Here is an 18,771-nt window from a genome sequence, read left to right as displayed (position 1 = left end):
TATTCTGTTCTTTGTAAAGTAATTCTTAAAGCATGTACACTTTTCATGCAATATCCGAATATATTAAAAGAATCTATTAATAAATATAGAAAAACATCTTACATGAAATACTCGTTATTTCATCATAGTGTTACTCATAAAAACATGTTCTTACACGATAGATAAAAGAAACTCTAAAACTGTAACTATACTAAAATTAAAAGACAGAAAGAAAAGGTACAAATTTAATTTTAACATTTATATAAGGGTGTCATAATCTGTCTTCTGCACATATATCAGACACGTATAAAAGAAAAAGAACAATTAATTAGTTTGGGTACATTGATAATTATGATGAGAAAAATTTCTTTTCACGCGTTTTAGGTTCTCTTTAATTTTAGTATAGAAAGTTTTTGTTTGTTATTCATTACTAATTGTTTTAAGAGAACAAAGATCATACAATACAATATCAATTAAAATTTGTCTAGAATAATGTAAATAGAAATGAATAGAACATACTGAAGGGTTTTCATCATAATAACAAATTTGTAATATTGTAGTTCATTTCTTTCCATTCGAATTTCGCGTTACATTTCTATAAAGTAAATATAACCCTTGGCAGTAACGAAAGCAAGTATTAAACACACTCGGTTAGCTTCTCTCTGATTTACTTAATTGAACGAGCAAAGAAGTCTTATAATTAAGACTTTTGTTCTCTTACCACATACAAATGTTCAAATGAATCGATATGATTGGTTTCACTAGAATTTATATATCTTAAGTTACAAAACCGCGTTCTGTGATGAAACATTGGAGAAAAAAAAGTAACACAATATCGGACCACGATTTTATTATAGACTCTTTTCCTACGTGATTAGAACTTTAAAAAAGAAAAAGCCTTAGTACGCTTACAATTTGCATGGACATACGTGAAAAATCAAACGTATAAAAAGTGAATTGTATGCAGTAGAGAAAATTTAAAAAAAACGAAAAAAAAAAGAATAATAAGAAAGAAACGCTGCCGCAAAAATTTGCCGACGTCAGCGGCAAAGTTTCTCTGTGAATGCAGCGTGTTAGCGCCATAAGACGGATCAAATTACACTGCACTCACCTACGACGGTACTGAATAATATACAGTTTGTATTTTTCGACGAAATTTCGCGGTCTCGACGTACGAGTGACTGCGATCAATTTTAAAACTGTTTTTTAGTAATAAAAAGAAAATAAAGATTCGTAGGTAATTGATCTTTTCCGATAAGGTACTAAAGTATAATAGGGTAAAATTGAGACGGTGCATACGAGAAGAATAATTTTAAGTTTCGTGAAACGAAGCCTCGATTTTTGGAGAGAGATAACTGAAAGAAAGGAAAAACGAAATTATCTTCTCGTACATATCTTCTGAAGATTTACCGAATTTTGTAAATAAATCATTTGAAACGTGTCGGATATACTTAAATGTTTAAAACCACAGCTACAAAATTAGTGTGCCTGATCGCAGACCCAGGTATCGTTTAAGAAGATCAATATTCGCTAATTCGAATTTTATACCTTGATATGAATTTACGTTGGATATAACGTTGTAAAACGATTTTCGCTAATAATCAAAATCACGCTACACACATAAATTACTGTACTTTTCTAAGAACGAAATCGTACATTGTATAGTTAATGATTATTGTTTCTAAAGGTATTGAACTTTGTGTATGGTCTGCGATTGAAATAAACGGAAAAAAAAAGAAAATAACGCGCTGTTCAACAAAGAACGAATCGTTCCCTTTATCGATGCAGGTTAATGTTTGGATTGGTCAGTGCAATATCATCTTAATTACGTTCTCAATCAGCATAAGGCATCTTGGTTCAGGCGTCGGATCATTTCTTCCTAGATCGGATATTGTTTTGTGACTGTAAAAGTTCCCATTTAGTTAATGTTAGAACGAAGAGAAGATTTTAAATTGCCGTTGAAGAACGAAGAATCGAGAACATCAATCAATCATTTGAAGACATGGAAAAGAAACGAGGAAACCTTCGAATCGATCGCAAACGAATGTGATCAATGTGCAAACATCGTACCGACCGAGAAAGTACCGGACAGTTCGAGAAGACAATATTCATGTACGCAAGGATCGACGTAAAACTTACTCATAGTAGCCAGTATGAATGTATCTATATTGTAGAGAGAGAAAAACGGTACCTTCGAGATTTTCTTTCTACCCCTATCCATATATTGTAGAAAAAGAATGAACATAACATATATATCTTCAAATATGAAAAAAAAAGAGATGGAAAGTTACCGATTTTTCGCAGAGAGTGTCATAAAGAATACAGTGTACCTCTGGCCGAATATATTTTTCATGGAAAGTGCAACGTTTCTACGTGTTTCCCAATGTTAGCGACCACGTGCTTCGCGGCACGTGACTTTTACCACCTGATTTTCTCATTCGAAACGTTAAAAAACTTATTACCTGGCGATTACGCTGTTTTGAGAATAGCACAGTACAAATTGACGTGACTCCAATGAAGTCGTGTAAGAAAAAAAAAACATTCGTCTCTCGAACAATCAAATTGCATATTTCTGTGTAAACAATAGCGAATAAAGATACTTGAATACTCGTGCTCTGTATTCTGTTGTACAAAAATGAGACAAGTGTGGTTAATTACGTAACACGAGAACCACTTTGATCCTATTACAGACGCTTCCTGAGGACAATTGAGAGTATGACTGCCAGGTGTTATCGCAGATGGTTTTGATGGGGATAATTAAGTGACCTAACGACTCAGTTAACCGAAATTCGTTCTATCGGCACCTATTCGGCAAAACAGCGTAGTCGTTCGATCATTCTAGATGATAAAATTAGGTGTGTAGACGCGAGTATGCGAAACACTCAACGTTCGACGTTTGCAGCGATAGATTATTTTTCGATGTCTAGCTCCGATGTTTGGTATCAGTAGCGAACATATGTGCAGCCGGATTTAAGAAGTAAAAGCGGCTGTTTGGACACATGTTCTGCATTACAATGATGTCACGTGTCGACGATCGTCTGGAGCACTTCATTGTAAGGGAAGAGGAATCGGCCGACGAATCCTTTCGCTTGTCGAGTGACCGTTCCGATCATTGATACGAAGCTACCCGTGCCATCGGCGATTCTTCTTCCCCGATTTTACATAACGTGAACGTAAACACACAATATGGCCGCTGGCGAATTCTACCGCTTACATCAGCGCTATCCACACGAGGGCTAGCGTGCTCTTTGCGGTTCTCCCACTCCTGAATCATTAGAGAAACCACGCGACGTTAACGCTAGAACTATCGAGCAGTCAAATTGGTTTTCAAATTTTTTTATAGGAACTCTAAGACTACAGTTATAGAGATTTTAATTGAATGATGTCTTTTAACTGCTATCTTTTCGATGATTGTAAAAGAATAAATCATGAATCATTTTTGCCCATTCGGTAGCTCTAGTGTTAAGGATCTACGAAGCGTAGCACCTTGGACATCAAAGGTCACAGATTTAATTATACTATCTCTGATCGAAAGTATTAATATTTGAAAATTACAAAAACTATGTAAACAACCTGGCAAATTATTACTTTAATACTTGAACTAATGGCAACAGTAGCTATTAAAAACTTTCTTTAACTAATTCGTTAAATTAGTTTTCTTTCACTTATTTTATTCTATTTTCCTTCCATTAATTAAAACTACTACGTAAATAATTGTTACAATAGATATTTTGTTTATTTAATAAAATATTCTCACCAGAGATAGTATCCCGTCTTTCGAAAGAAGAGACCTGCGGTGTAAAGGTCGAATTATTTATCTGCCCCACTTGAATGAAGCAAATGTCAAACTTAGAATGACTAGAGTGGGGTGGACTGTCGCACTGTTGTGGTCATTAACATATTGCCTAGCAAAACAGATAACAGGAAAATTTCAGTGGATGATTTTGAAGAATCAGTAAGATAGAAAGAAAAACGGACGTGCATGTTTGCGCGAGATAACGAAAGATATATAAGCAGTAAAAGAAGAGTATCAGTTCTTCCTAATTTCTTTGTAAAATCATTCACTTCAGTCTGTCTGATTATACTCCCGGTCTTTTCCTTCGAAAAACAAACACGATAACGCGTACACCGACGAGGACACCGATGCGCAAGGTGAACAATCGGAAAGGGGAACAGGTGTGCGAGGGGGCCCATCGCTGAACAGTGCTGGCTTATACATATACATATATTATATATACATATATTAAATTTCTCATATATTTTATTTAAGTTCGCGCGCAGACAAGGTCGCTGCACGTGAAAAGAGAAAAGAAACCATAACAATGTAGATGATAATTTATGTATACAGGATGGGGCGTTCGTTTATGATTGGAATCGATTGGTTATCGAAGATGTGCATAGTACAGTCGTAAGATCGCGCAATAGTGAACGGTCGAGTGAGTATGAATTGCAAATATCGAATTTGCGTTTACCTAAAATTAACCAACCTTTAACGCTGACATCATAATCGACGAATATTCGCATTTCATTGTGAGATTGTATCGCGTTAATTAAAAATTCAGGTGGATTCATTAATAGGATGCGTTTCGTGTAAAAGGAATTCACGGGTTATTTTTAATTATACATATCATGGGAAACATTAGTTTTTACGATACGTATAAATCTGATTTGTTTTATATCTTCTGCATAAATCATAAGCGAACAAACTTGAGCATTGTATACGTTGGTTACCTCGCCTACTGGCAAGACTTACAAGTTTACGACCCGCATGCCTCTACGGTCTACATTGTGTTATTCATTACGACGAATCAGTTCCAAACGAATTTCCCATTGTTTCCTGAGATCAGTTACCATTCGGTGAATCGTGTCACGGTACGGATTGAACGTCGAGTTTCTAAATACATGTCTCTCTTGTCGTTTGGGTTCACTACACCATCAGAATACTTTTTACTCTATTCAACTATTAATTCTCTTCAATGGTACAGTGTTAAATAAATGTATATCGTCTGCTCGTAAATGGAGCAGAATAAATGTGACTTTTATGTGTATTGTATTACTTCATAGACGTACCCCTCTATTCACAGTCTCAATGTACTCTATATCTAATTGAAACGGTAAAAAAAACATTTATTTTCAAATTTCCGCAAGATGGCTGTTTAGTTCTCGCTAATTTGCTTCCCATTGAAAATAAGCGTTCTCGAAAGTCAAATAGTATCGAAGGACATGCTATCGCAAAGAGATTATTTCGACTTATCGCAGAATAAACGTATATGTGTCTCATAATTGGCAACCGGTAAAACTGTTCAGCCTGCAAACATTACTATATGCAATTTACGAGGCAATGTATGCAGTTTATGGAAAATCCATCTTTCAACAGTTTGATATCGTGAAAAGTACAAATTTGTTAGGATAAATATAAGAAGTTAGTATTTTCGTGCAGGTTGCATTTTACTATGTAGTCCTCTGCCAGCTCTTTAATGAATACGTGTCGATTCAAACTGTATGGATGCGGTCCTGTCAGGTTATATGTATACGTATACGCGTTCTAATGCATGTGGGTGTGTGTCGGTGTGTGGGTGACTGCCGTGGTTAGTCACCAGTCGCCACTGTTAGTTGTCCCAGGACGATGAATGTACCGCATTGATTTTTAAACCGTTTTTACGCTAATGTCGCGGCTACCTACGAAGAAACGTAATTGTTTAACACGCACTAGGGATCCTGACACGCCAAGGCGGAACGCAATTTAATATTTACCGTGATAAAATGCGTTCACGTCGTTGTCAATACCGGTAGTGTATATCAGAATACGCCCACGACACGTTACACGTTTTATTTCGTTAAGATCACGTGAAGATCGTTTAAAGAGAATCCGTGCCCTTGGGAAGGATTTAAAAACAGTGCTGTTTATTTTATTTTGTTGCATTGATCGTGAGTAATGTACCGTGACAGTTGATCAAACCTGTATACACCGCGATCTTATAATCTTCATTCAAATAGAGTGCGAGTGACACATGACAAAAATTGATTTTTTTCTTTTCATGAAAGATAACAGAACACATGTGTGTTTTCTTATAAATACAGGATACAATAAATAAGGAATGGGAATTGACAGTATGAGAGTCGGAGGAGGCCGATGTCCTCCCCTCCTTGTCGGAGGACTTCTTGTCACTTGTTTAATGTTAATTTGCAGCTGGTGGACTTTATCTTCTGAAAATATTGAACTAGTTAGGCAAATTGATGAATTGAATGAACAACTTAAGATCAGGTATTATTCATAATATATTACGATGTTATTTACGTATCGTGTGGCATTTGTTTTAGCGTAAATTTTAATGGAGTTTGCACTTATTTATAAAAACATTGACCGCATTGTATAATATATAAACAATTTTAATTACTTGAAGTATGCCAGTTATTCGGTAAACATGCTACAATTACAATTTATTTTTATTTTGATAATTTTTATTTGCCACACATTAGAGAAATGTTTATTTGTATCATGGTACATGATATTAATGTTTATAAAAACGAGGACAGAAGTATTTTTATATTTATGGTTTTTATGTTGTTTTAGTGCTGAAGAAAGAGATCAGTGTGTCACGTTACGTGGAAATTTGGAAAAAAGGTATAAGCACACAGAAAAAGAGGTGGAGTCACTTCATGTACTTTTGGAACAACAAACATATTTGAAGAAGAAAAATGACGAATTGGAGGAGACTTCTAATACATGCAAAACTAAATTAGATTCTTTACATTCAACATTAGAAACATTGAAATCAGAGAAAGATAATTTTAATACACAGTTAGATGAAAAACGGGATGAAAATAAGAAGTTACAAGAAGAAATAGATCAGGTACAACCACTATTAATTAATACATGATTATATTTGACGTATTTCAATCAGTTCTTTTTAATATTATCTTTAATATCTTAATATCTTTTTCAGTTGAAGGATGAACTTGATAAAGTTAAACTTACATGTAGCAAACCGTCTGAGAAGAATTCCGAATTCACTCAACAGTGTAAGTTGCATATTCATTTGTTTTTACTTTATATTTTTATATATTTTGAACAATATATTTTTACAAAGGTGTAAATCAAAATTGATTTTAAGATAAGTTGCTTGCAGTTATAGATTGGATCACGTAAGAAATAGTATTTCTTCTAATCGGAGTTGCTAATTTGATATCATGTTTTCAAGTTAGTAACTTGTCTCAGTAGGCCAAATTACAACAGCTTCTTCAACAATCATGTCCAAAGAAATTCTAACATATTTGGGGTATTAGTAGAAACATTAATGCCATTTTCTTTCGTTTTCTTCATATCGTTAATGTACTTAACATTACAAGATATTCTGGGGGTTTGTCAATTTAGCTACAAGAACAGCCAATAACAAGACTCAATTGGGTTCTGTTCCGGAGTCGGCTGTAAGAGTATCTGTAGCTGGTCAGCGTGGTTTGAAGTACCATGGAATTCCAATTCTTCCAAGAGATCCACCTGGCGCTGTGCGCCTAAGTCCTCGCCTCTCAGTTACAATGCTGAAAGGTAGTGATACTTTTCTCTTATCTCAAGGGAAAAGAAAATTATCCAAAAAGTAAACCATTAGATTCCTACAGTAACTCTGTACCAAGTTGTTGTATTTTCTGTGCTTCTTCCATCAAATTTCTGTTTACACAAAGCAGATAACACATTTTACGAGCACACTGCACTGCTTATTTATTTAACATGTACAGGAATATCATTTCGCACAACATGGATAACACAGTACAATATCATCAATGAAACACCGACGATCGTAAATTTCTCTACTGAAAACTAATGATCTCTTATTTACACGCCATTATCGTTGTTAACTACTTTTCTACTTTCCGCCTCTTGATATCGAAAACACGTTCAAAAGTTTATTTTTTTTGCATCTGATCTAATTGTGCTTCACTCTTTGAATTCATTTAATATATAAATTTGATAGACTGGTATAAAATTTAAAAGATTAATCATAGATTCTACTCTATGTATTTGTATCAATATACTAAAAAATAAAAGATATATAAATATTAGAAATTTTAAGTATATTGTACCAGATTTTAATTTTATATAGTCTTTATCAAATTAATATATTTTCTTGTGTATGTGTAAGACATTATGACGCAAATATACCAAGAATTATTCAATGTGAATTTATATTTTCAATCAGAAGATCTGGATTGAATAGAGTATTATGTGCAATTATTATATAATTTATATTTACTAATTGGTGAGGGATAAACTAATTTCAAGAACTACTAAAATGTTACTAATAATGGTTTATTTGTACAATGAACTGTAATTAAAACCTTTCAGAAACATTTTTACTGTCTTATTTTATAGTAGTAATTTAGTTTACATGCCTTTCAGCTGAAGCAAGTCCGAAACAAGAAAACAAAGATGATACGGCACAGAACAATGTGGATGCAGCAGAAGTAGAAGAGCAAGGTAATTATATAGTGTGATTGAAATAATATAAATATGTAATTTGTTCAGTATCATTGTATTAGTAGTATGCTATAAAACATTACCATAAGTTTTGATATTAATTTACATGACTCCTAGAGAGAATAACAAAAAATTAAGATTCAAATTATGCTGATTTTTTTATTATTCATATAGACAATAGTAGACAAGAAAATGTGGGAACTACAGATGACAATATAGTAGAAAGTCAGAGGGATCAACAAATGATAGCGTCAGCCAGTGGAACTAATAAATAATACAAAGGACTTCGTACAATAGTTAAAAGATATCTTTTAAACATGATAGATTTATAATTTTTTATAATTATTCGTAAAAATTTATAAATAATAATACAAAAAGTTCATTAAAATATTGTCTATGTTTTAATGCATTTATATGAAAATATTTTTGTCACTTCAGCTGAAATATTTGTGCAATTACATAATATAACACAATTTACTATATTAAGTGCCAATATATTCTTTTTACAATATACAAAAATTATATGTATATACCAAGTTTATTTAAGGAACGATTCTCTATTTTATGATATAATGCAAATTTTGATCAGAATTAATGTAATTATTATTGTAACTGGTTTAAAAATTTTTTAAATTACATAAGTTAAGGTCAAAAAGCATATTCTTAATAAAATTATAATTATAATCGTGAATTCAGTTCTGATTCAGATACATAGTGGAAGAAATATGTAAAAATGAATGATCCAAAATAAATTTTAAAATTTATGCTCATGTGTAATTGTAAAATATTAACAACTATGATCCTAGATTAGGATAATGTATTTTGAATACTTTTGCAATTTACATTTTGATATTTTCAATTGGCATGTCACATTTACAATTTATGTACGACATTAATTTTAGATAAATTTATTCCGATCGTATTAAATTTATTGCTCAATGTGAAAATGAGCTAACGTGTTCTGTGCGTTTTTAAAAATCTTTTGTTCGATTAGAAAATTCTTTCTAACAGTACATTACGAACTTATAGTCTGTGTAATATATTATCGTATTGTCATCGTAACATGTGTTTTTCCTGTATTTATTTTATACACAATCAATTTTAACTTGCTGTATTGTTTGTATATTTCTAACAATAACATGCATATATCTAATTCAATTGTTAAGCAATACATTTTACATAGTATCCTAACAAAACAGTTATACAAATTGCTCTTTCACATTTACATACCATTTCAGCTAGAATTATATTTACAACAATTTCTGTTCTCTTTTTCAGGATGATAAAAAGATATAATAACTGTGTTAATGTGAACAAATTAATTTCTCCTTGATAGTTACAAATATTTGAAGATCAAACATATTTTACATATTACATATATTGTACAAACTTCTTACACACTGACTTACTACATGTAATTCATTTGTATTTAGTAATACTTTTTACTTTATCAGTACAAAGCTATTATTCGTGTACCATACAATTTATTATCAGCTTTTTTTTTTGATAATACTATTATATATATATGTATACATATATATACGTTCGAAAAAATAAAATAGTTTCTGTTATCATGGTCGTGATATGATAAGGTGGATTATATGTAAATCACCAGAATATAATACTAACATGTATAAATATTTATACGGTATGACAAACATATAAACAAACATGGTAAATTTTGTTCAATTAAAATTTATAACTGCACATTTAAACTGTAAAATATTATGTGTACAAAATGCAAAACTTGACTAGGAAACATTAAGTAACGACTAGATCTTTAATGTATAAACTTAAATTTAACTATTTTATGTTACGACTATTTGCCAATATAAATTTGTTCTATTGCGTGGCAATTATTTAAAGCATATTACACTATTATTACATCTCTACACTGTCACAATTTGTCTACAATCATGTACTTCCTTAGACATTTTTGAAACAAAATCGCGTGTATCAAAGCTGCACGAATTACAAATATCATTACATAACGAATATTAGGAATCGTGAAAATAGAATTTGTTATATGTAGTCAGTATTAATTGTAATATAAAAATGTACATTCTATTAGGAGCCATTTAATTTTCACGAAGATAAACCTTTACCAATTTGTAATAATATCGCACACTGTTAGTACTTTCTGCATTCAATATAAAATCGTAATCATTTAAATTTCTTTTTGTCAACGAATATCTTTTCAAAAATTATTACATTCGATGTGACTTTCAAGCGTACAACGTCTGTAAATTTTACGTATCATCAATCTCGAATGTACTTTATAAAGATACATATTTAATTTAATAAAGAATCTCTTATAAATCTTCTTTTTGCAAAAATTAAATTATTATAAATAAAACTCAATCGTTTAACTTCATACAATTAATTAGGACGAGATAACAATACTGCTATAAAGTGATATAAATCTTTCTATGTTTCTCACATTTACAAATTTTTTACTTTATGCTTTATGTTATCTCGGTAATGAATGCTATCTTCTTTGGTTATACGATCTAATAGGTTGTATCCCAATGATTAAAGTGTAAATTCTGTCTAGAAAAAGCACCAACTGGAAGTGACTATATTAATTTAAACGAGATATAAATAAACTATTTCTATGATAATTAGGCATTGAATTTTTGTTGTTTTTCTTATTAAAATATACTATAAATAACATTAACAGCCTTTTCGGATAAATAATAATGAAAGAATCATCGTATTAACGGGACAAAGAGTTATGAAAATACTATTACTGCCATACTGAAGTTAGACTTAAAAAATGACAAACATATTATACATTTACAATGTATAACAGTTTACTTTCTTCTTTTTCTGAGTTGGTAACTAATTCTAATTTTACATAATGTTATAGAATTTATGATAAAAAATATGAGTTGCAGTCTATGTTTTGCATCTCCATTACTATTATCAAAATATAATGGGGTTGAAGGCAGTGAGATGTTAATAAGTCTCTAAACAGGGAGACTACTATTAAATATAATCAAAATTATTGAAATTTCGTTCGTTGTAATCTATGGAAGTTCAAACTGGGTTTCTGCGTGTCATTCATTTAAAATATATGCTATCAAAAGGTTTCCTATTAGACTAATTTCATTTAAGGAGAATAGTGATGATTGTTGCTGTGTCTTTGTTTTCTTCTAAAAATAAAAGCGAAAATCGATCGCAATCGCCACCAGCGACTATGTTTACGCACTGAATTTCGCGACCTTTCTTTAGCACGAATTTGTCTTACTAACGAATGAAATGCATCATCTATGAATTGTCTGAGAGCAGCAGATGTTTCATAAAACGGACAACCAAGCTGTTCTGCAAGTGCTTTACCTTCTTCTGTAGTTACCTACAATATAATTATTACATACATAAAATCAATAAAACCTAGTTGCAATTAAATATTCTACCTTTCTTTTGTGCTGCAAATCATATTTATTGCCAATCAATACCAATGGAATATCCTCATTAGCCCTCACACGCGATATTAATTTTCGATATTCTAGAGCTTCTTGAAAGCTATGCCTATCAGTTACAGAATAACATATCATAAAACCTTCTCCGCATCTCATATATTGATCTCGCATAGCTGTAAATTCCACCTATGTACAAAAAGTGTAATATTGTAGTTATACCCTCTTACGATCAACATCATCATAATAATTCATCCTCACCTGTCCTGCTGTATCCAATATATCTAAGAGCGCAGCCTCTCCGTCTATTACACTTTGTAGTTGATACGAATCCTCTGGTGATAACAAAAAAACCAAGTTATATACTAGGTATATACAAACTAATAATAACACTAGAAATATACTGCTAACATACACAAAACAAATTCTTACCTATAGTTGGGTCATGGTAGTCAATAAAACTGTGACTAACAAACTGCAAAGTGACAGCTGAAAAACCATTTCTATAATACACGTGTATTAAAAGAAATTCCTCGAGCAACGAAAGATCAGATTCGAAATACCTGATTTACCAACACCACCGTCACCCAAGACGACGATCTTGTAAACCCTAAGTCCACGTCTGGTAGTGGGCCGCGGACCTACCGGTACATCATTCTTGCCGTTCAAGGCTACGCTCTTATCCTGCAGGATATCAGCTGACATTGTCGGAGAATATTCCTGCTCACCGGTAACCTAATGCTCGTCACGGTTACGGCACACGTCGCACTTTTACGAACTAACTGACATACTTGGTCACGTATCGGAACACGCGCGTAGACACACCCGTATCGGTTGTTAGATCGGGAAAGATAGGGTACATGTTTGATCGCGATTGCAAGCCGCCGTTTTTCCTGGCGGCTAGAAACCGCGCCGTGCGACACTTAATGCCTGCGATTTACACTTTCTAAAGTTGGACACAGCATGGCTGATGAGCACGGGCTTACGACCGGGCTTGACAGAATGTGACAGCCGCGGAGATTAAGCACGCGCGCAATCGTGTTCCAGGGGCGTATTCATCGCCCCTATTGTCAGCATAATGGACCTGCTTATTTATACTTTGCTTAAATTGAAACTTTTCTAGATCATTTTATTGATTATATTCAAGTCAAAGTTTTGTTTTGTACCGAATTATTTATAAAAATACTTAGGTTACTTGTTGACTTACAGCAATAAATATTTTTGATATTTATCCGATCGCGATAGTAGAAATTAATTATTCAGTTATGATTCAAATGAAAATAATTTGTTCTTGCTGTGTTGAGTTAAGCAATGAGGCAGGACTGATTGTATGGTCCATCTACATAGAACAATGGCCCATGTTTGTGCACCTGTCCCGTATTGCAACCATGTTACTGATCATAAATTTTGATCAATATGAAATATACCGGTGCAACATGCATGCGTAGGATAAACTATAATATCAATAAACTCTACATGACAAATTGAAATATAATAGTATAATTAGTTAAATTATTTAAAATTATATTTTTAATTAGAACTGAAATTTTAGGACAATACAAATTATAACTGTTTCGCTTCGGGAATTTTACTTTGAAGAATTATAAGGTTGTTATTGACACTTAATATATTGTTGCATAAATTTGAGATATTTGCAAATTACTTATATTCGGAGAAACTATATGTACTTTATAAAATTCTTACTCTATAATTTAACGATGTAGCAACAGAATAATATTAATGAAAAGTAATGAAGAATGAAACTATTTTGCGATGATAGTTTTTATTTTTCAAAGAAATCATCGCGAAATCACGCGGTTAACATCTGGTGTGATTTGCGTGCGGACAAGTGCAGAATTCAGGCGAGTAAAGCGTCAGTACCGCTATGGTCTCTGATGTCTCAGTGGTAGGGTGTTAGAAAACCTTTCGTGAATAAATTGTGAAAGCAAAATTGTGTTAATCCTGATAGGGGTAGAAATAGTGTATCTGTATTCTGACATTGACACACGGGATTGACGTGCGTGGATAAATTGAATTTTTTCAAGCACGTACATGTTTGGTTGCGGAGGTTATTGTTATTATTTCAGGCATCGAGCATTATGAAGACTTTCTCTAACAAAGCGAGTCCGAATGATGTGTATCCAATTAAATGTCAACATATGCAGCTGGTTTCGGTGAAGAAGAATATTGGTGCAGATGTAATCCACGAACATGTTCCCTATCACCGCAACATTGTTTCGAGAACCCAAATGACATGTTTGGCAGATTGTTATTGCCAAAAGGCCGAAAACACGTGGGCATTTTAACGGCCGTGTATACATAATAGATGATAATGAAATAAGCATACGTGCAATGTCCCTCGCGTTTTTGATACCTGAGTTCTTTGGTTCTTAAATTAACATTTTCCCCCAACACACGTTGCTTCTTAACACTCAAGTAGAGTGGAAATAGAGATTACATGCTTTTAAGTATCGTTGAACAGGGTACAGATACATAAGACAGAAGTTAAGAATAATTATGAAATTTTTGAGAGTAATAGAACGTTCATGGATTTATGGTCGATGAGTGCATAAAGATGTGTACCTTAAACAAAGCCGTAGGTTTTTGTATTTCTCATAGAGCTAAGGGAATTATATATTACGTGATGATATAGAAACTAATGGATACACATTTATTTTTCAGATACTCAAATTCCTCAATAGGAGATATTATAATACATTAATTTATAAGTTGATTAGAAGTGTTTAAAGAAGTCGTACAGTACAATAACAAGTAACATGGTTTTTTGTATGTACATGTGCTGAAACAAAATTTTTGTAAAAATGTCGGTTGCCTCATCTTCAAAAAGTAAAAAAATGGATAATGTAAATAATAAAGAAGAGAAGATATATGAGAAATGGGAATGTTTTCATAACTGGGTACATTGTATATGTATTGTTACATTTGATCTTGAATTAGGCCAAGCTATAGAGGTACATATACTTATTATATTTTGTAATTAAATTTTTGTACAATGATAATATATTTATAATATATATTTTTATTCAACAGGCTATATATCCAGGTCATATCATGTTATCTGAACAAGAGAGGTCTAATGTCTGTTATCTTGCTTTTCCTGATTCCAATTCTGGCTGCATGGGAGACACTCAATATCATGTCAGAATAAGACAAAATGGAGCTGTCGTACAGGACACTAAAGCTTTAAAAGAATATGATAGAAGATCACCTCCATTTTTACAATGCGACAAAGACTATTACTGGGGTTACGTGTACTTTCGTCAAGTAAAAGACAAGTCTCTTCCAAGAGGATATTTCCAAAAGGTTTATTGCATAGACCAAAATAACAAAAATACCAGTGGATCTTTTTTAACTGTGACTTTATCCTTGTTTCAGAGTATTGTTATAATTACAAAACTGCCATTTGTAAATCTCTTTGGTGAATTATGTGCTTTAATTGCACCTGAGTTTTTTGAAGTCGGTAGTGCTGTTATGGAAGCCATTGTAAGAGAAATTGATCAATGGCCACCTCCAGTACCTGGTCAAATAGTACATTTACCACTTATAGGAGTTTTATTTCAAGTAAATATTGATATACATCAATAATGGTTGAACAATTAGTCATCATAAATTAATTTTAATTTATATTCTAGACATATATTCCGAATCAAAACTATAAATCAACTGTACCCACTATTGCTGCCATAGATCATGCGCCAAATTTTCACGCAACCCGAAGACTAATTTTAACATCTGCCTATGAAGGTGATATGTTTAGAAGTTTAGCTAGTGTTGTAAGTTATGTACATCTACTATGGGAGTTAGTATTACTTAGTGAACCAATTGTTGTTATGGCTGGTTCACCTACTGGATGCTCTGAAATGGTACAAGCACTCATTGCGTGAGTATTTTTAAGTAATTTACAAGGACAGTTATAAAGTAATAAACATGACAAAACTAAACTATGTTTAGGATGATAGCACCACTGAAATACTGTGCCGATCAACGACCTTATTTTACAATTCATGACTCTGAGTTTAAAGAGTATACTACAGATGCTCCATCGCCCCCAGCCGTAATATTAGGTGTAACCAATCCATTTTTTGCCAAGACATTACAGCATTGGCCTCACATTATCCGAATAAGTAATGGAAGTAGTAATGGTAAGTTTTACAAAACATCATAAAAATAGGAAATATTGTAATATATTGTAAAATATTGGAAATAAAAATATTCATATTGTTTCCATTTTAGAAAATCAAAAGTACAAAATAAAGAAGTCAGAGAATCTCAAAGTGTTGGATTCGAAACCGGGAGTGTACACACAATATAAACCATTCCTTCAAAAAGACAAGACTATACTCAAAAAGTTATTCAGGGGAATCCAAACCAAGAGACCAGGCGAAGTGCAAACGGCTCTCCTGAAACGTCATTTGATAGAGTTAACGGAAAGCTTCATGATACCTCTTGAAAGATATATTGCAACTCTTATGCCGCTACAAAAGGACATATCACCCTTCAAAGTAATTATTATTTTATTTTATAAATTCGGGGCTGGAACAACGTTAAATCATGTTTCTTTCAGGCTACACCCATACCTGAATTGTTTAATCCAGATGACTTTTTCGCTACATTGAGTAGTGCTGGACCACAGTTGACTACAGGCATTAAAGGAGATTGGGTAGGACTGTACAGACGATTTTTTCGTTCACCAAATTTTTCTGGTTGGTTTCATACCAGGTATACTGAATTATCACAAAAATTGCAAGTCATACAACTTGAGGCACTATCACAAGCGGTATGTTTTTGAATCATTTCATATTTTATTTTCAGTCCTAACTGTAATTTTATTCATTATAATCAAGTGTAATCGATCTAGGATTTAAAGACATGGGTACAAGGGAAGCAAGAGGTAGAACTAGTTGATATGGTTCTCAGGATACGACAAAAATTAGAAAAGACATATATCGATGAGGTACCTATAGGTAAGTCTGTAAAAGAAAAGCTTCAGGAACGAATAAATGACATTACGCATACATTACCAGACGATCTGAAAGATATTTTGAACCATGAATCTTGACATTATGATTATTCTATAAATATTAAAACTCGCTAATGGTGACTCCGTGTAGATATAAATTGAAATCATAATGGCGGAACTGTAGACTAAAAATATGTCCAAACATCGCTCTCTGTCGATAAATGTAAACAAACTAATATGAATGAAAAAAAAAGAATAGTGGATAAAATATGTAAAGTATATAGAAATGTTGAAATTGTATGGACATACTTACGTTGTCTCATATTTTCAAAGAAACTTATCTTCTTTTTTTTTTAATTTTTATTCTTTTTTAATGTTCTGTTTAAATACTCCAAGATTAATAGCTCAGAACCACGTGTCTTCTCTTATGTGTAACCGAAAAAGTGATACAGAAGTCAATACGGGTGCGAGAAATATTTCATAGGTGCAATTATGTAAAGACTTACGTGCTCATATTAGTATTCTTAAAATGATAAAAATGTTACTTGTATGTATTACACTATTTTCTCCCGACTGAAAATGTCTTTTTCTAATACTTTACAATTCATACTTACTTTACCTAAGAAAGTTTCTTCCTAACATCCATTCGCCTATGCAAGTTATTAATCATGTTGAATTATTTGTTTTTGCTTTATTCGCGAAGGGAATATTTTTTATTCCGGAAATAATTATAAATCTCAATCGTATGGAAATGCAATGAAAGTGAAGAGCATGGATTTGCTGTATGTACATATGCGTTTGATGTGAGATCTGTAAATACTGACATGAATGATGTATGTAATAAAGATTTATTTTAATAATATTATTGTAATATTTGTTGGAGTCCTTTACATTGTTACAAAAATTATTCCCTGACCCTCGTGTAAAGGTATATTGTTTAAAGTATTCACTATAATAATAAAGTTCATACTTTTATTACCTACTGATAAGATTACAGTTATTAACCCTAGGACGACCAAGTGGGGATGGCTCTTGGAACCTACCGCACCGAACATTCGAGAACATCAATTCTCTCACTTCAAAATATTTCATAAAATTACTTATTGTCGATTACATTTTCCAGATTGTTGAATAGACGATTCTAGTTTGATAAAGACATTAATTATTTGAAGGCGAAACGACATGAATATTCTTTTGCTGCTAGCTTGTCAATCCGTAGAGTCGAATTGAATTTATTTATTTTTATTATTTTTATTTCCTGCTTAGAAATGTAAAAACAACGCAATTAACCACTCAGTATTTCATAATAAACAATTAGAAAAGTATAATCACTTTTCCTGCTGTTTCTCAAATTGAAATGAATTAATTAAAACACATATTGATGATGTATGAATTTAAGATTACAAAAACACATTGAAAGTATAGAAAATGTAGTCCTAACAACAATAGAGAGTAATTAACGAGAAAGGGATACTACAAATTAAAAGCAACAAATAAAATTAAATGTATCTAAACCGAAACAATTCTGTTAGATGCAAAAGACATATTTCTAATAAACATTCGATACTACAGTAATGAATGTATAGTGCAAAATATGTCAAGCTCCGATTAATATCAAAAACATAAATAAAACCATATTAAAAATTAATACACATGAATCTTTCATTTACATTATTTCCCTACCTATGTGCGAATCTGTACGCTTGTAATATATATTTGTATTTAAAAAATATGTTTTGATGGAAACTATCCTTCGATGTAAACTCGGGTGGGCTCCGCGAGCCACCCCTTTGGTCGTCCTCGTAACGGCTCAAGGCTTTGTTGTCCTAGGGTTAATTATACCGATTTCACATTCAAACAGATTATTGACAACATCAGATTTCCCCTACTCTTCCATCGGCTTCTATGTGAATGGAGGA

General features: G+C 32.3%; 3 protein-coding genes and 1 long non-coding RNA gene across 14 annotated transcripts; 2 read left to right on the top strand and 2 right to left on the bottom strand.

Annotated features, from left to right (window-relative positions):
- The first annotated feature begins 3,881 nt into the window (after nucleotides 1–3,881).
- LOC116428049 (uncharacterized) lies at nucleotides 3,882–9,216 on the top strand. 11 transcript variants are annotated; one of them, XM_031979114.2, is made up of 7 exons: nucleotides 3,882–4,131; nucleotides 6,061–6,244; nucleotides 6,554–6,833; nucleotides 6,927–7,002; nucleotides 7,355–7,525; nucleotides 8,375–8,452; nucleotides 8,627–9,216. In XM_031979114.2, exons 2-7 carry the CDS (start codon nucleotides 6,078–6,080, stop codon nucleotides 8,725–8,727), a joined length of 873 nt encoding a protein of 290 aa, XP_031834974.1. In that variant the 5' UTR covers nucleotides 3,882–4,131; nucleotides 6,061–6,077; the 3' UTR covers nucleotides 8,728–9,216. The 11 variants fall into 11 exon arrangements, 10 of the variants coding, with proteins under 10 accessions (XP_031834974.1, XP_031834969.1, XP_031834973.1 ...); XM_031979109.2 differs by lacking the exon at nucleotides 3,882–4,131 and adding an exon at nucleotides 4,157–4,415; XM_031979113.2 differs by lacking the exon at nucleotides 3,882–4,131 and adding an exon at nucleotides 4,427–4,851.
- An 855-nt stretch (nucleotides 9,217–10,071) lies between these two features.
- On the bottom strand, nucleotides 10,072–12,735 carry Ric (Ras-related protein interacting with calmodulin). The gene is made up of 5 exons (XM_031978871.2): nucleotides 12,435–12,735; nucleotides 12,304–12,360; nucleotides 12,133–12,206; nucleotides 11,869–12,060; nucleotides 10,072–11,807 (listed from the first exon to the last, which is right to left on the bottom strand). Exons 1-5 carry the CDS (start codon nucleotides 12,574–12,576, stop codon nucleotides 11,565–11,567), a joined length of 708 nt encoding a protein of 235 aa, XP_031834731.1. The 5' UTR covers nucleotides 12,577–12,735; the 3' UTR covers nucleotides 10,072–11,564.
- Nucleotides 12,736–13,542: 807 nt separating this feature from the next.
- LOC116427939 (protein DENND6A) lies at nucleotides 13,543–17,712 on the top strand. Its single transcript, XM_031978869.2, has 9 exons — nucleotides 13,543–14,467; nucleotides 14,554–14,843; nucleotides 14,923–15,195; nucleotides 15,268–15,453; nucleotides 15,525–15,772; nucleotides 15,844–16,034; nucleotides 16,126–16,394; nucleotides 16,457–16,669; nucleotides 16,751–17,712. Exons 2-9 carry the CDS (start codon nucleotides 14,694–14,696, stop codon nucleotides 16,949–16,951), a joined length of 1,731 nt encoding a protein of 576 aa, XP_031834729.1. The 5' UTR covers nucleotides 13,543–14,467; nucleotides 14,554–14,693; the 3' UTR covers nucleotides 16,952–17,712.
- On the bottom strand, nucleotides 17,166–18,693 carry LOC143174651 (uncharacterized). The gene is made up of 2 exons (XR_012998867.1): nucleotides 17,832–18,693; nucleotides 17,166–17,671 (listed from the first exon to the last, which is right to left on the bottom strand). It is a non-coding gene; the product is annotated as an uncharacterized LOC143174651 (long non-coding RNA).
- Nucleotides 18,694–18,771: the final 78 nt, after the last annotated feature.

This window comes from Nomia melanderi, chromosome 6, assembly GCF_051020985.1.
Source record: "Nomia melanderi isolate GNS246 chromosome 6, iyNomMela1, whole genome shotgun sequence".
In the NCBI taxonomy this organism is placed as follows: Eukaryota; Metazoa; Arthropoda; class Insecta; order Hymenoptera; family Halictidae; genus Nomia; species Nomia melanderi.
The sequence above is the reverse complement of the archived record's forward strand: the minus strand, read 5'-3'. Positions and strand labels throughout refer to the sequence as shown.

Bases quoted from the DNA above. Each gene is read 5' to 3' on its own strand.
- LOC116428049 (XM_031979114.2), top strand. From the start codon at position 6,078: ATGGGAATTGACAGTATGAGAGTCGGAGGAGGCCGATGTCCTCCCCTC. The intron at 6,245-6,553 runs GTATTATTCATA...ATGTTGTTTTAG, and splicing joins AATGAACAACTTAAGATCAG to TGCTGAAGAAAGAGATCAGT. The intron at 6,834-6,926 runs GTACAACCACTA...TATCTTTTTCAG, and splicing joins TACAAGAAGAAATAGATCAG to TTGAAGGATGAACTTGATAA.
- Ric (XM_031978871.2), bottom strand. From the start codon at position 12,576: ATGTCAGCTGATATCCTGCAGGATAAGAGCGTAGCCTTGAACGGCAAG. The intron at 12,061-12,132 runs GTGAGGATGAAT...TTTTGTACATAG, and splicing joins TATTGGATACAGCAGGACAG to GTGGAATTTACAGCTATGCG. The intron at 11,808-11,868 runs GTAGAATATTTA...ATTATATTGTAG, and splicing joins ATTTGCAGCACAAAAGAAAG to GTAACTACAGAAGAAGGTAA.
- LOC116427939 (XM_031978869.2), top strand. From the start codon at position 14,694: ATGTCGGTTGCCTCATCTTCAAAAAGTAAAAAAATGGATAATGTAAAT. The intron at 15,196-15,267 runs GTTTATTGCATA...TCCTTGTTTCAG, and splicing joins CAAGAGGATATTTCCAAAAG to AGTATTGTTATAATTACAAA. The intron at 15,773-15,843 runs GTGAGTATTTTT...AACTATGTTTAG, and splicing joins ATGGTACAAGCACTCATTGC to GATGATAGCACCACTGAAAT.